At 46.7% G+C, this 14906-nt stretch overlaps 1 protein-coding gene across 1 annotated transcript in view; it reads left to right on the forward strand.

The window, feature by feature from the left end:
- NPC1L1 (NPC1 like intracellular cholesterol transporter 1) overlaps positions 1-3473 on the forward strand; it is a 40212-nt gene extending 36739 nt beyond the window's left edge. The window contains exons 20-21 of the mRNA XM_088443444.1: positions 166-297; positions 3057-3473. Of these exons, the coding sequence (XP_088299570.1) occupies positions 166-297; positions 3057-3220 (296 nt within the window). The 3' untranslated portion in view covers positions 3221-3473. The remainder of the gene's footprint in view (positions 1-165; positions 298-3056) is intronic.
- Positions 3474-14906: the final 11433 nt, after the last annotated feature.

Genomic DNA, 14906 nt, shown 5'->3' on the forward strand with positions numbered 1-14906 from the left:
TTGAATGTTGACATGCATCCTCATCAATCAGGTGTCGGCATTCTCATGTTGACATTCTGAATATCGGCATATCATACCACATCCCTTTGATATAACAAATAAAAATTGCATGTAACCTTGACACATTTCATGCGTGACTGACTGTGGTAATTGTTTACAACACAGGACCCAACGTGAACCGAGCAGTGTTACTGCAGTACCAGGAGAAGGAAGACAAAGACAGGGATAAAAAGGAGGAGAATGGCGTTCATGTATACAGTAATGTCATCTTCCAGGGAGACGAAAAAGACGGAAAAGGTCAGAGCTTACCTGAGGAAAAACCCAAATATTAAAGCCTTTTGCCTGCAGCATTGGATTGCACCATGAACAATCTCAATGCTTCCACCACAAATCAGTGCACTGTGGCAATAAGTGACACACGCAGCAGGAACGACACCACACTAGACCTCACACTAACTGCAGCATCTCACACAGGCCCTGTATAGTAATCTCTCAGCTCAGCAGGGAGAATGGTGTATCTAGCAGCTGTCCCAAAATGAGCAGTACCTATTAGCTGATAATGCAGAATAAGACCTGCAAATCTGTTCTTCACTCCTTCTGTGGAACCAGGCGGTGACTGGCTGTGACATGCTGCTTGTCAGGTTGTAATCTGTATGCAAATACTTTGATGAATAGTGTGTCCCCTAATTCCAACAAATTAATGTACCAGATATAACATGTATAGGCTTATCAGAGTTGATGATCTCTATGGTATCCCACTGTCTCTGGTGTATGGGACAAGTATGGAGCAGTAATAGAGCAGAAAGGACTGAAATAAAAACAAAACTATTCTTAATGTTGATTAAACACACATACACAATACATTGATATAAACCACTTATCTGTGTATATACATTACAAATGGGTTGTAGTCATTAGGTCAACAAGAACAATATTGACATTCATAATGTCAACACTACAATGTTGGCAGTTATGATGACAGTTAATGTCGACATTGTCAGAATGGTGACATTAGGTAAGGTAAGACTGCGGAACTGGAGGGTTAGGGTTAGGCATTAGGGGGAGGATAGGCTACAGGGAGGGGAGGTTAGGGTTAGGCATTAGGGGGAGGATAGGCTACAGGGAGGGGAGGTTAGGGTTAGGCATTAGGGGGAGGATAGGCTACAGGGAGGGGAGGCTAGGGTTAGGCATAAGGGGGAGGATAGGCTACAGGGAGGGGAGGTTAGGGTAAGGCACTAGGGGGAGGATAGGCTACAGTGAGGGGAGGTTAGGGTAAGGCACTAAGGGGAGGATAGGCTACAGTGAGGGGAGGTTAGGGTAAGGCACTAGGGGGAGGATAGGCTACAGTGAGGGGAGGTTAGGGTTAGGCACTAGGGGGAGGATAGGCTACAGGGAGGGGAGGTTAGGGTTAGGCACTAGGGGGAGGATAGGCTACAGGGAGGGGAGGTTAGAGTTAGGCACTAGGGGGAGGATAGGCTACAGGGAGGGGAGTTAGGGCATACTTGCCGACTTTGCAGAATCTTCTCTCCGGGCTGCTCCCGAGGAGGAGATTCTGAAAACATCTTCGGGAGTGGGTGGGGCCAGACTCTATAAGTCATTAGGCCCCACCACAGGAAAAGACAGCGATTTGCGGTTCTGCGAGGAGGGGCTGGGCTTAATGATGTGATTTGTGTAATTTTAGCCTCATCCCCTCCCGACGGACCCATTAATTCCTAGGAAAATCTCCCCATCCTGCCCACTTCACTGGGAAGTGGGCAGGATGTGGGGGATCTGCCTACACTTTTGGGGGTGTGGGGGCTACCAGAAAAATTGTGAGCCTCCCGCGTCTTCCGGGAGTGTAGGCAAGTATGGGTTATGGTTAGGTACTAGATGGATGGTTAAGGTTAGGCTACGGGGAGCGGAGGTTAGGGCTAGGCTATGGGGAGGGACGTTAGGCACTAGAGGGAGGGGAGGTTAGGGCTGGACTATGGGGAGGGAGGTTAGGGCTAGGCTATGGGGAGGGAGGTTAGGCACTAGAGCAGTGATTCCCAACCTCGGTCCTCAAGGCACACAAACAGTCCTGGTTTTAGTGATATCCATGGCTGAGCAAAAATGGTTAAATCAAAATAACTGAGGTACTAATTAAGTCACCTGTGCTCAAGTATGGTTATCCTTAAAACTTGGACTGTTAGTGTGCCTTGAGGACCGTGGTTGGGAACCCCTGCACTGGAGGGAGGGGAGGTTAGGGCTAGGCTATGGGGAGGGAGGTTAGGGCTAGGCTATTTGGATGGAGGTTAGGTACTAGAGGGAGGGGAGGTTAGGGCTAGGCTATGGGGAGGGAGGTTAGGGCTAGGCTATTTGGAGGGAGGTTAGGGCTAGGCTATTTGGAGGGAGGTTAGGCACTAGAAGGAGGGGAGGTTAGGGCTAGGCTATGGGGAGGGAGGTTAGGGCTAGGCTATGGGGAGGGAGGTTAGGCACTAGAGGGAGGGTTAGGGTTTATTTTAAAACAGCAAGCATGTTAAAGGCAAAACCAGCTTGACTTAGCCCATGGTATATAGAAATTGGTAAGACTATATAAGACTATGGCAGGAGGGTGTGATACAGGTATGGGACAGCAGAGAAAGAGCGGTCTAGAGGGCAGTTACATACAGTATCTGGGCCCATATCTATGTAAATTAATATTCTGTCCATTAGTAAAGATAGAAATAAAGAATGTAGAACTAAAACTCAGTCAAAGGGAATAACTATCATTGTAGCAGGGGGTGCAGCTACTACAGTGCCCAGAGCTGTGGGCACTGTAGCAGCTGGCCCACAATTGAGGCCCACAAATGTCAAGTTTCGCCCCTGAACACAATATGTGATTACTATTACCAAACTGTCCTGCTTGTAGGCTGGACAGTCCAGATTTGAGGGCTCTGTACAGAGAGGGTCAGCTTTGTCCCAAACGGACCAGAAGGTAGGCAGGTGTATGGCACTGACAACTCCAACTGCTAGACCTAGGATACTAACAATGAAACATTGCATTCAACTTGATACATTTCATTGCGTTGCTGACTGTGGTCATTGTTTACACACAGGTCTTAATGGGAACCCAGCAGACTTACTGGAGCACCAGGAGAAAGACAAAGCAAGGGATAACAAGGAGGAGAATGGCGTTCATGTATACAGTAACTTTACCTTGCAGGAAGCAGAGAAAGACGCAAACAGTCAGAGCTTACCTATGGGGAAGCCAACATCTTAAAGCCCTTTCCCTGCAGCATTGGTTTGCACCATGAACTATTTCAATGCTTCCATGCACCACAAATCAATCAATCAATCAGTGCACTGTGGCAACAAGTGTCAGACACGCAACACCACACTAGACCTCATACTAACTGCAGCATCTCACGCATGAATAAAGGGATGACATGGACATTACATAAACCAACAGGAGGGAATACATCTGAGGAACTTGAGGGGAGGAAGCAGTTCATTTCTTTTTTTTTTTGTCCCGTTAATATTATTAAGACAGATATTGTATAATAAAACGTTATTTTTTGCACCTTGTCTGTTTTCACAAGCAGTTTTTAAAAGCTGCCAAAATATGAATACAATATCCGAGAGACACGATCACACCTCACAATGCAGCTCTGTTATGTCTCAAAGTAAGTGACCTGTGGTCCTTCAGCCTAGGCAGACAGGGTATGCTTGTACCTGTAGTACTATTACCACTGGGCAACCACAGTTTGACAAAACATGTGTTTATTGATACGCATTAATAGATTTTGAATATCCAAGAACAGAGGGCCTGATTCAGAGCCGGACGCTCTGACCAGAGCGCTCGCTCTGAATCAGGGCCCTCCTACCTTAAAATGGAGCGGCCTCCTGGCCGCTCGTATAGCTGTGGGTGACCACCCACAGCTATAGCGAGCGGCCATGATGATGGTCGCGATGGTTAAGACCATCGCGACCATGATGATGGTCGCGATGGTTAAGACCATCGCGACCATCAGGCTTGCGACGAGACCCTGCGGTAGGGTCTCGCTGCCGCAAGCCCTGGAGTGATTTTGGCTCTATCAGAGCCAAAATCACTCCCACTGACATCACTACTGATGTCAGTGGGGCCGGACTCAGACGGTAGGCGTTCCCATGGGAACGCCTCCTTCTGGCAACCACACCCCCGACACGCCCACCAAAGGGGGCGTGCTGTCACTCACCATCGACACCAGGCCCCCTTTTGTGAGAGACCCATAACGACAGCTTGGCTGTCGCTATGCGGGTCTCGCGCATGCGCACGACGGAGCTCCCTCCGTCGTGCGCATGCGCATTAGGGCACCATCGACCCGCTTGTGAGCGTCCTGCGCTCGTGAGCGGGTCTGAATTAGGCCCACAGATCATTCAATGTTAGCAGTCCTGAGCAACTATATGGTCGTGCAGAATGGGATCAAGGGGGGAGATGTATGAAGCCCAGAAGCGGAATCAGCACACGTTATGTGCGCTGATACCGCTTCTCCCCGATGTATTATCGGGGGTCTGGGCGGTAAATGACAGGGGCGCTATGCATCCCTGTCATTATCGGCGCTGCTATCTACAAGATAGCAGCGCCGAGCGGCAGGGCCAGGTACGAACGGTCATACCGCATGACCGTTCGGCCGGCTGTAGCTGTCATTATCGACAGCTACAGCCTGGCGCTGCCCTATCCAAAAAGAAGGGACAGCGCTGTCCCTGCTGCGGCTGCTGCCGGCTCCAGGCTGCTCGCGGGGATCTCGCGATACTTGCGAGATCCCGCACATGCTTAGTGGAGGGCATCAGCACTAGGCTTATGCGCTGTTGTCTCTAGCGGGTAGAGCCGGAGGGGGGAGATAACGCCCGGCTGATGAGATATTCTTACATCTCATCGGTAGTGCTTCCTGCTTCGCCTCGGTAAAGAGGCGAAGCAGGAAGCGGTATAGCGGCACGTTAAGTGCCGCTATAATATATCTACCCCAAGAAGTGAAACATTTGAGGTCCAGAACAAAAGGGAAGTGAGAGGTCCAGGACAAAAGGGAAGTGAGAGGTCCAGAACAAAAGGGAAGTGAGAGGTCCAGAACAAAAGGGAAGTGAAAGGTCCAGAACAAGAGGGAAGTGAGAGGTCCAGAACAAAAGGGAAGTGAGAGGTCCAGGACAAAAGGGAAGTGAGAGGTCCAGAACAAAAGGGAAGTGAAAGGTCCAGAACAAAAGGGAAGTGAAAGGTCCAGAACAAAAGGGAAGTGAGAGGTCCAGAACAAAAGGGAAGTGAGAGGTCCAGAACAAAAGGGAAGTGAGAGGTCCAGAACAAAAGGGAAGTGAAAGGTCCAGAACAAAAGGGAAGTGAGAGGTCCAGAACAAAAGGGAAGTGAAAGGTCCAGAACAAAAGGGAAGTGAAAGGTCCAGAACAAGAGGGAAGTGAGAGGTCCAGAACAAAAGGGAAGTGAGAGGTCCAGAACAAAAGGGAAGTGAGAGGTCCAGGACAAAAGGGAAAGTGAGAGGTACAGGACAAAAGGGAAAGTGAGAGGTACAGGACAAAAGGGAAAGTGAGAGGTACAGGACAAAAGGGAAGTGAAAGGTCCAGAACAAAAGGGAAGTGAGAGGTCCAGAACAAAAGGGAAAGTGAGAGGTACAGGACAAAAGGAAAGTGAGAGGTACAGGACAAAAGGAAAGTGAGAGGTACAGAACAAAGGGAAGTGAGAGGTACAGAACAAAAGTAAAGTGAGAGGTGCAGAACAAAAAGAAAGTGAGAGGTACAGGACAAAGGGAAGTGAGAGGTCCAGAACAAAAAGAAAGTGAGAGGTACAAGACAAAAGGGATTCGCACAAACTCAGTAGATATATGTCTCAGGAACACGGCGCGGGTGCCATGTATCCCGGAGACCTGTGCATGCATGGCATTGTGCCAGAGTCTACTGCGGCGCAGGAGAGGAGGGGGCCTGACCGGAGCCTGCACACAGGTCCCCTCCTTTCATAAAGCGCCTCTGATGAGAGGCACAGAACAAATGAAAGTGAGAGAGACAGAACAAGGGGAAGTGAGAGGTACAGAAAAAAAAGGGAAGTGAGAGGTACAGAACAAAGGGAAAGTGAGAGGTACAGAACAAAGGGAAAGTGAGAGGTACAGAACAAAGAGAAAGTGAGAGGTACAGAACAAAGGGAAAGTGAGAGGTACAGAACAAAGGGAAAGTGAGAGGTACAGAACAAAGGGAAAGTGAGAGGTACAGAACAAAAGGAAAGTGAGAGGTACAGAACAAAAGGGAAGTGAGAGGTACAGGACAAAGGGAAGTGAGAGGTCCAGAACAAAGGGAAGTTGTTCAGTCATGTATAGAACTAAATATAAAACAAATGTTTTTTTTGTTGACATCGCTTAGGTGCTGTTAATGACAATAAAGTATTCTATGTTTAATTTATGGCAATCATTCATGGAGGTATGATGATGTACCAAGGTCCTCCCTAAAAGTAATCATAATATCTACAAAATAAAAAACATTTGTTCTGATGGTGTGACACTATGTGACTTGCCCCTGTTAGTCATGGTTTGTACATGGCAGGGACTGAAAGCAAAATGTATATGAGAGCCAGGATGGTATCTATTATGCAAATCAGTCCTGAGATAGACGCAACTGAGCATTTTTGTAGAGCTACAAATTTTTTCTAAGTTTAGATTTAAGTTCATTAATCTGACCATACTGCTGATGATTGAGCAGTGCTAAGTGTGCATCAGATTCCCTATCTATTTCATATGTGCTGTTATATGGGCTGATGCAGAGTCAAACGCAATTCTGCTGCATATGTGGCCACAATGCATGCTTGGAAATAAATGCAGATCTCTGACCGTATTCAGTGGTGACCGCATCCATGCAGCCGATCTGACCATCTCTGACCGTATTCAGTGGTGACCGCATCCATGCAGCCGATCTGACCATGTCCTTCCGTTTGTCAAAGTAGTTGTCATCCCCATCTATGGTGCAAGAGATCAGGGAATGCTGTAATAAATATGAGGCAGTGCTTCCTACTTCTATACTTATGTTATGTGATGGATGCTGCCGGTGAGGTTTGAGGTATAGATCTGGAAATGCCTGAAATCAGACGGATCTCTGCGTACGCTCACCTCTGAATATCCCATAATTCCATTTACACGCCCAGTGTCTCTCCTCCTTCTCATTCTGGGAGGAGCCCAGAGAGCAGGTGCAGCTGACCACTTCTGGGATGGGGCCAGGCTCTTCAAGAGATATTTGCCCCGCCCCTCCAGACTGACCCGCAACTCCCAGTATTAACTCTCCAATCTGCGTACTATACTAGGAAGTGGGCAGGATATGGGAAATAAAACCACTATTCCAGGGAGCTACCTGAAAAATCTGGAGTTTCCTGCACCTTGTGGGAGAGTAGGTATGTATGGCCCATGGCACACTTATCCTTTGTGCCCATGCCCAGTTTCCACCACGTTACACCCACTAAGATACAAGTGGAGATGTGGCCAAGATATCTGATGGTGCGCTGCAGCTCTTGTCCATTAAAAAAGCCCCACATATATGCATGTATGAAGAGATGTCAGCATATAGACTTGTGCCTACTTCAGACTGGAGTGGCAGGACATGGAAGGAAAGGAGCAATCTAACATAAGCTGAGAACTGTAAGGGCATGTTGGTTTAACTGTACCAACCAGCAAGTGCAAAAACACACTGAGTATATCAGGCTAAACAGGGCCAAAACTAGGATATTTGTCACCCGGGGCAAGACAGTAATTCCCCCATAGCAATGCCCCCTTTAGCAGTGCACCTATAGTAATACCCCCTGAGGTAATGCCCCTGTAGTAGTGCCCATATAGTAATGCCAATATAGGAATGCCCCTGTAGGAGTGCCCATATGGTAACGCCCCTGTAGTAGAGCCCATATGGGAATGCCCATATAGTATTGCACCTGTAGTAGTGCCCCTAAAGTAATGCTCCCATATAAATCCTCCTGAAGTAGTGCCCATATGGTAATGCCCCTGTAGTGCCGCTTACACACAAACAAAAGCAATACTTGCCTTAAACCCCGCTTCTACGTCCCCCGTCATATGGTCCGCCCGGCTGCTCCTCGGAACTATGGATGACGTCTCTCCCATAGTGCCCGTGGGGACAGCCAGAAGCTGGGGTTCAGGAGAGAACTCCAGCCTCCGGCTACTGCAGCGCTGTAGGGAAGGAGCTTGGCGCCCTCAGCGGGCATCCAACTTGGAGCCCCCCCCGTGGCGCCGGGCTGGAGGACACCGGCGGCGGGTGCATTGGCACACCCGGTGCACGTGCACTTCCAGTCCCTCCCTTGTTGCGGCCGTGGGCTAAATATGCTATTCTTATGGGTGACTTTGTTAAGCATTTAGTACATTCAACTTGGCATCAGACCCACGGTATTTATTTAAGTGGTAGTAGACTGGAATTAAGTAATAAACCAACATGTATCTAAGGGGAATATTAAAATATACCCCTTAATACTTTGGTATCTGACTTGGTGTCTGAGGTTACCATATTGCTGGAGCAATTCAAAAGGACTTCTGATTGGTACTAAAGGATGTGTAAGACTAAATGTATATCAGTTTCTTTCCCCAATAACTGAGTTTCAGTGTTCCTGAAAAACAAAGCATGTATACATTTGAAAAAATTGTTACTTGAGTAAGTGTATTGTGAGAAACTATTCTTAGAATTGTGTTTACTTAAATCTTGTATCTAAGTTAAATCTTTGTTTTTAATAAATTGAACCTTGAAACAACCCTCCTCACCTCTCTGAACTATCAAGAGGAACAATAGAACTAACAGAGGGCATGGTACAATCTTACCCGGTAAGGTGTATTAACTCAACACACCTCACCCCGATCACCACATAACAGGGTATTACAGTAGTTTTTGCACATGTGTAACAGACCCGTAAGGGATAATGAATAGACCCCTATGTTTGTGTACAAAGCCCCTTTAATAACTTACCTCCATTATAAAACAAGCAGTGTAACTTACAGGGGAATGCATGTGGCTGCACTTCCGCTACTGTAGCTTCACACACTGTATTATTACATATTCAGCTATATACTTCACTAATTTAGGTTTTTAAGGGGTTGGGTATAATATCCCGATGGCTGAGTAGCCGCCTGGTGAAATACCAAAGCCAGAATCCCGATGCTAAGAGATACCGACAGGGGCAGGTAAGTACATTAACCCTCCCTTAGTAGTGCCTAACCCTAACCTCCCCGAGGTGGCCTAATCCTACCCCCGGAGGTGCCTAAACCTAACCACCCTCACAGCCTAACACTCCCAGGGGGTGCCTGAACCTACCCTAACCCTCCGTTTGGGAAGCAGTCTGTCGAGATTCCAGCGTTGGGATCTAGATGGGCGTCAGTATTTTGAAGCTTGTCCTTAGTCCTATGTCAGGATTAAGACAGACGGCTTCCCGGCCGTCGGTATATCAACTACATTTCTTTTTTAAGATAGCAGTCCCATGTCTGCTTGTATCTGTAGACCTGCAAATCAGCCTTAATATCAACATTTTGGAGTATCTGTCTTGTTGCATTTTCTAGCTGCACTACTTATATCTGCTCTTATACTTGTCATTACGGTAGAATTTATCTTCTGCATATTTCATATCTATTCTTGTTCTGTATAATTGTTAAGTTAAGAATTGTTGGAGATGACCATTTATAATGAAGCAGACCTTCATTATAATCACAGTAGGGTTGTGCAATCAACAGCATGGGGGCACTATTTACTGTATGTACAAGTACCCGCTCATAACAAAGGGCCTCCGATGTCTAGAACCAGGTGTAGCTAACCTTCCCCAATGCATCAGAGAGTATGACACACAGACAATAAAACAGTCTAGTTAGGAGTGTCAGGAGCATAGTCACTTGTCTGAACCATTAGCAGGCTCAGAAGAAGAGGGAGGAGAAACATGCTGAATCACAGGAAACTTCTGATGGACTGACCTCTATAGTCACTGCCCTTTACTCCAGCTCTGCCGCTAGTTTCCACACTTGTACATGTCCATCTCCAGTCTCACATCTATAGTGATTTCCTATACTGCATTTACTGATTCATCTAGCCCGAAACTCAAACTCTGTCCAGGTTTTAAGTATTTCCATACTTGACCACAGGTGACTTAGGCCCTGATTCAGACCCACTCGCGAGCGGCTGCCCGCTCGCAAGTGGGTCGATGTTCTGCACTGAGCATGCGCACGACGGAGGGAGCTCAGTCGTGCGCATGCGCCAGACGCGACGAGCAAAGGAAAGTCCTTCGCTCGTTGTGTCTGATCAAAGGCTCCGGGCAATCAAACTGCACGCTCGTATAGGCCGTGGGTGGTGACCCACAGCTATATGAGCGTCCAGGAGGACGCTCCATTTTTATGGAGGGCGGCCCTCATTCAGAGCGTGCGCTCTGCTCAGAGCGTACGGCTCTGAATGAGGGCCTTAATTAGTACCTCACTCAATCTGATTTCACCACCTGTTCTTAAACATGGATCTCTCTAAGGGGCCCATTTATGAAAATGTATTTGAGGTAAAATACCCCAAAACACCCATTTTCGGGGGTTTACCTCAAATGCGAAGTACCCCCCGGATGTATTAAGGAGGGACCCCAGCAGGTATCTCCAATTCCTGCTGTGATCCCTCCTGGCAGCCACCCCTATAGGTTTCTATGGGGGATGTGATGCTGCCAAATTTACCAATATCCAGAATGCGATGCATTCCAGATATTGGCCCCGGCAGCTAACGCCATCTGAAGATGACGTTAGCCGCTGTAGCCTACGGGCTACACTGCGCACTATTAGCCGGTGGAGAGCTGCACCAAAACCCTTCCCGGCTATGGTCCTTATTCAATTTCAGGCGAAAAGTCTAGACTTTTCGCCACCTTCGGCTGTTTTCCAGGCAGAAAAGTATTGCGCGTATCCCCGCTTATCCCGGTATTCAATTTCAAAGGACGCGAAAACGGGACCCGGCAAAACAGAAAGCAGCAAAAACATGGGAATTTTCGGGAAATCATCTTTGGTCCCCCCCTAAAGATGTCCTGACATGGGGGATCACTATGTGTACCCCCATTTTTGCCTGCTGAAGGAAGTCGGGTTTTTAAAAAGGTACGGCAGGTGCATAAATGCAGCTTTGAAGAAGGTGATGCAGAAGAGCATTTAGCAATTTTTATAGGGGAAAAATAACTATGCCTATAAAATTTGGGGTACTTGAAAATAAGTCCCTAAAATGATTTTTCTAAAATTCTGCAAAAAAGCACCTGCCGCATAAAGACTTCTAAAATAGCTAAATGTAATCCAGATTGGTTCCAAAATTTATTTATTTTTTAACCCCAAAATGTAAACTTTATCTTTCTGGTGTGCAATTTTTTTTATTTTTTTTTTAACATACATTAATTTTAGGGGGCATTCCCAGGGGTGCAGGCTATTTTTTTTCTTTTAAGCCTGCACCCCTAAACCCCAATTCTGCACTTTTTTTTCACCAGCTAAAGGCTGGAGAAAAGTTATCTCCCTTTTTTTTTTTTTACAAAGACTTTCTGCACCGTCGAAAAGTCTTTGTAATTGAAACGAGGATAATGACAATAGGCGAAAATGACGTCATCGGCGATAAATTATCGCAGATAACAGGTTTTTGCCTGGAGTTGTATACAGGCCTATGGTGGATGTGCATGTGCAACACCCCCTGTAGTGGTCTGCAGCTCTCCGGAGACATCGCAGGGACAGGATCCTTTCGGAACCCATGTCCCGGATGATACATCCGACCGAAGAGATCACTTTTTGCAATGCGATCAGGGGCGTTACTGGCATGCCCTGATCGCATTGCAAAAGCAATCCTTTATAAATAGGCCCCCTAATCCTGAACTGTTGGGGAGCCTTGAGGACCATGTTTAGGAATCTCTGATCTAACCTCAAGTTACGTCTGCAGTCTCGACAAGCTATTATGATCAATGACGACAGTGCTGTCCATTCACTGATCTCTTATTGCTGATTGGCAAATATTTACCACAGTCAACCTTGTTCTAAAGCCCAAATAGCTGTGTAATCTGCCTGGACTATGGTACTGGTTTGCCATCTGCTTCTGCACACAATGAGCCTCATTACAAAGATCACTGGATGTGCTCTGCAAAACTCTACGTTTTTTTCTTCCCCAGTGCACCTACAGCCAAGGCCAAAAGTTTTGAGACTGACAAGTAGTAGTTTTCACAAAGTCTGCGGCTTCATTTGTTTATGATGGCAATTTGCATATACTCCAGAATGTCATGAAGAGTGATCAGATGAATTGCAAAGTCCCTCTTTGCCATGACAATGAACTTAGGCCCTGATTCAGAGCCGGACGCTCTGACAGAGCGCTCGCTCTGAATCAGGGCGTCTTTTTTTTTTATGGAGCGGCCTCTTGGCAATTGATTGCAGCAATCCTGGTCACCCACAGCTAATGCGAGTGGCCAGGATGATGGTCACGATGGTCAAGACCATTGCGATCATCAGGCTTGCGACGAGACCCTTGTGGTAGAGTCTCGTGGCCACAAGCCCCAGAGAGCTTTCGGCTCAAACAGACATCACAAGTGATGTCAGTGGGGCCGCCCCCAAACGGTAGGCGTGCTGTCACTCAACATCGACAGCACGCCCCCTTTGGTGCGAGACCCGGATCGACTGAGTGCCCGACGCTATCCGGGTCTCGCGCATGCGCATGTCGGAGCCGGCTCCGTCGTGCGCATGCACTCTGGGCCACCATCGACCCGAGCGCTCGCAACCGGGTCTGAATCAGGCCCACAATCCCAAAAAACTACATTTCCACTGCATTTCAGCCCCGCCATAAAAAGGACCAGCTGACATGTCAGTTATTCTCTCGTTAACACAGGTGAGAGTGTTGACGAAGACAATGCTGGAGATCACTCTGTCATGCTGATTGAGTTAGAATAAAGGCCCTCATACATCAGCAATTGATTGTGTATAAAAAAAATCTTTCCCTTTTTCAATCAATTGCTGATGTATGAGGGCCTTTAGACTGGAAGCTTTAAAAGGAGGGTGGAGCTTGAAATCATTGTTCTTCCTTTAAACCATGGTTACCTGCAAGGAAACACGTGCAGTCATCATTGCTTTGCACAAAAAGGGCTTCACAGGCAAGGATATTGCTGCTAGTAAGATTGCCCAGAAATCAACAATTTATCGGATCATCAAGAACTTGAGAGGAGAGAGGTTCAATAGTTGTGAAGAAGGCTTCAGGGCATCCAAGAACGTCCAGCAAGCACCAGGACAGTCTCCTAAAGGTGATTCAGCTGCGGCATGTGCAGTGGGAGCTGGGGTGCGCGCACCCCTCTAATGGCTCCCCCTGCTAGAGCGATGGGGCAGACCCTAGATCAGGGGTCTTCAACCTTGGCCCTCCAGCTGCTGTGGAACTACACATCCCAGCATGCACTGCCACCTTTTTGATATAACAGCATGCTAAAACTATGGCAGTACATACTGGGATGTGTAGTTCCACAGCAGCTGGAGGGCCAAGATTGAAAACCACTGCCCTAGATGGAGGGGAGAACCTGCTGAGTACTAAGTATGCAGCCACGGAAGGACAGAGTGGGGGGCGGAGCTGGAGAGAGCATTGGACGAGCAGGCACAGCTGGGGACAGGAAGAAGCAGAGCAGCGGACAGAGGAGGCGGGTTTAGCTATGGGAATGGGATTTATACAGGACCTGGGCGGAGCAGGGGGCAGACCGTGATGATGCAACACATGACTGTTCCCTTTACTGGTGTAACAATCCTCTATACAGTTAAGGTTAATGTAAACCTAGGTTTTTCAATAAGGTAAATGTTCTGCAAAATTACTCTTTGCCATTACAATTAAATGTAAAAAAATACATATGTATATCTGATTGGTTTATTTGTACAGACATTCCTGAATTATATAAAAAAAAAGTGTTATATACAGGTTGAGTCTCCCATATCCAAATATTCCAAAATACGTTTTATTTTGGCATTACTGAGATAATGAAACATTTGATTTTTGATGGTTCAATGTACACAAACTTTGTTTAAGCACAAAATTATTAAAAAATATTGTATTAAATTACCTCCAGGCTGTGTGTATAAGGTGTATATGAAACAAATTAATTTAATTCCTGAACACAGACTTTGTTTGAGCCACAAAATTATTGAAAATATTGTATAAAATGACCTGTAGGCTGTGTGTATAAGGTGTATATAGAACAAATGCATTTTGTCTGTATGTTAGGGTCCCATCCCCAAGATCTCATTATGGTATGCAAATATTCCAAAATACAGAATATTCCGATATCCAAAAAACCCCTTGTCCCAAGCATTTTGGATATGGATGACTCAACCTGTACATGTGACTATGGGGGATATGTACTAAGCCTTGGAGAGAGATAAAGTACCAACCTATCAGCTCCTGTCATTTTTCAAACACAGCCTGTAACAAGGTAGTTAGGAACGGATTGATCGGTACTTTATCCCTCTCCACTTTCTCTCTCCCCCAGGCTTAGTAGATCTCCCCCAATATCAAGTATAATTTCTGCTTCAACAAGAACTTTAAGTTGGCAGCAGAAATACTCCATCTAGGAACAAAATACAATAATTGATTGAGATAATTATTATGACGTATAGAAATCGTGGGAAATGATCAGATTGCACTTTTGGGGGTCAGAAAGGATCCCAGTCCTGTATACCCCCATCCCTTGAGGCTCAACTGGCAGCGTTCACACTGGGATTTGCCAATTAGGATGCGATACAAGTGCCAGTTTAGTTTTTCAAACACTCTATGTAACACTTTGATGGTCTTCCTCCTCTCCCATCTCCCCTCCCCCCAGCTTATAATATAATGGTCCCATTAGGCATGACGGTAATTAGCACATCCTGAAAGCAGGAGAGATAACCCATTCCTCATCTTTTGCTGGGAGTGGTTTTCATGCCACATCTCCTCAAAAAGAAATCTATGGCTCACAGTG

This window comes from Taudactylus pleione, unplaced genomic scaffold (assembly GCF_031769625.1).
Source record: "Taudactylus pleione unplaced genomic scaffold, aTauple2 ptg000329l, whole genome shotgun sequence".
In the NCBI taxonomy this organism is placed as follows: Eukaryota; Metazoa; Chordata; class Amphibia; order Anura; family Myobatrachidae; genus Taudactylus; species Taudactylus pleione.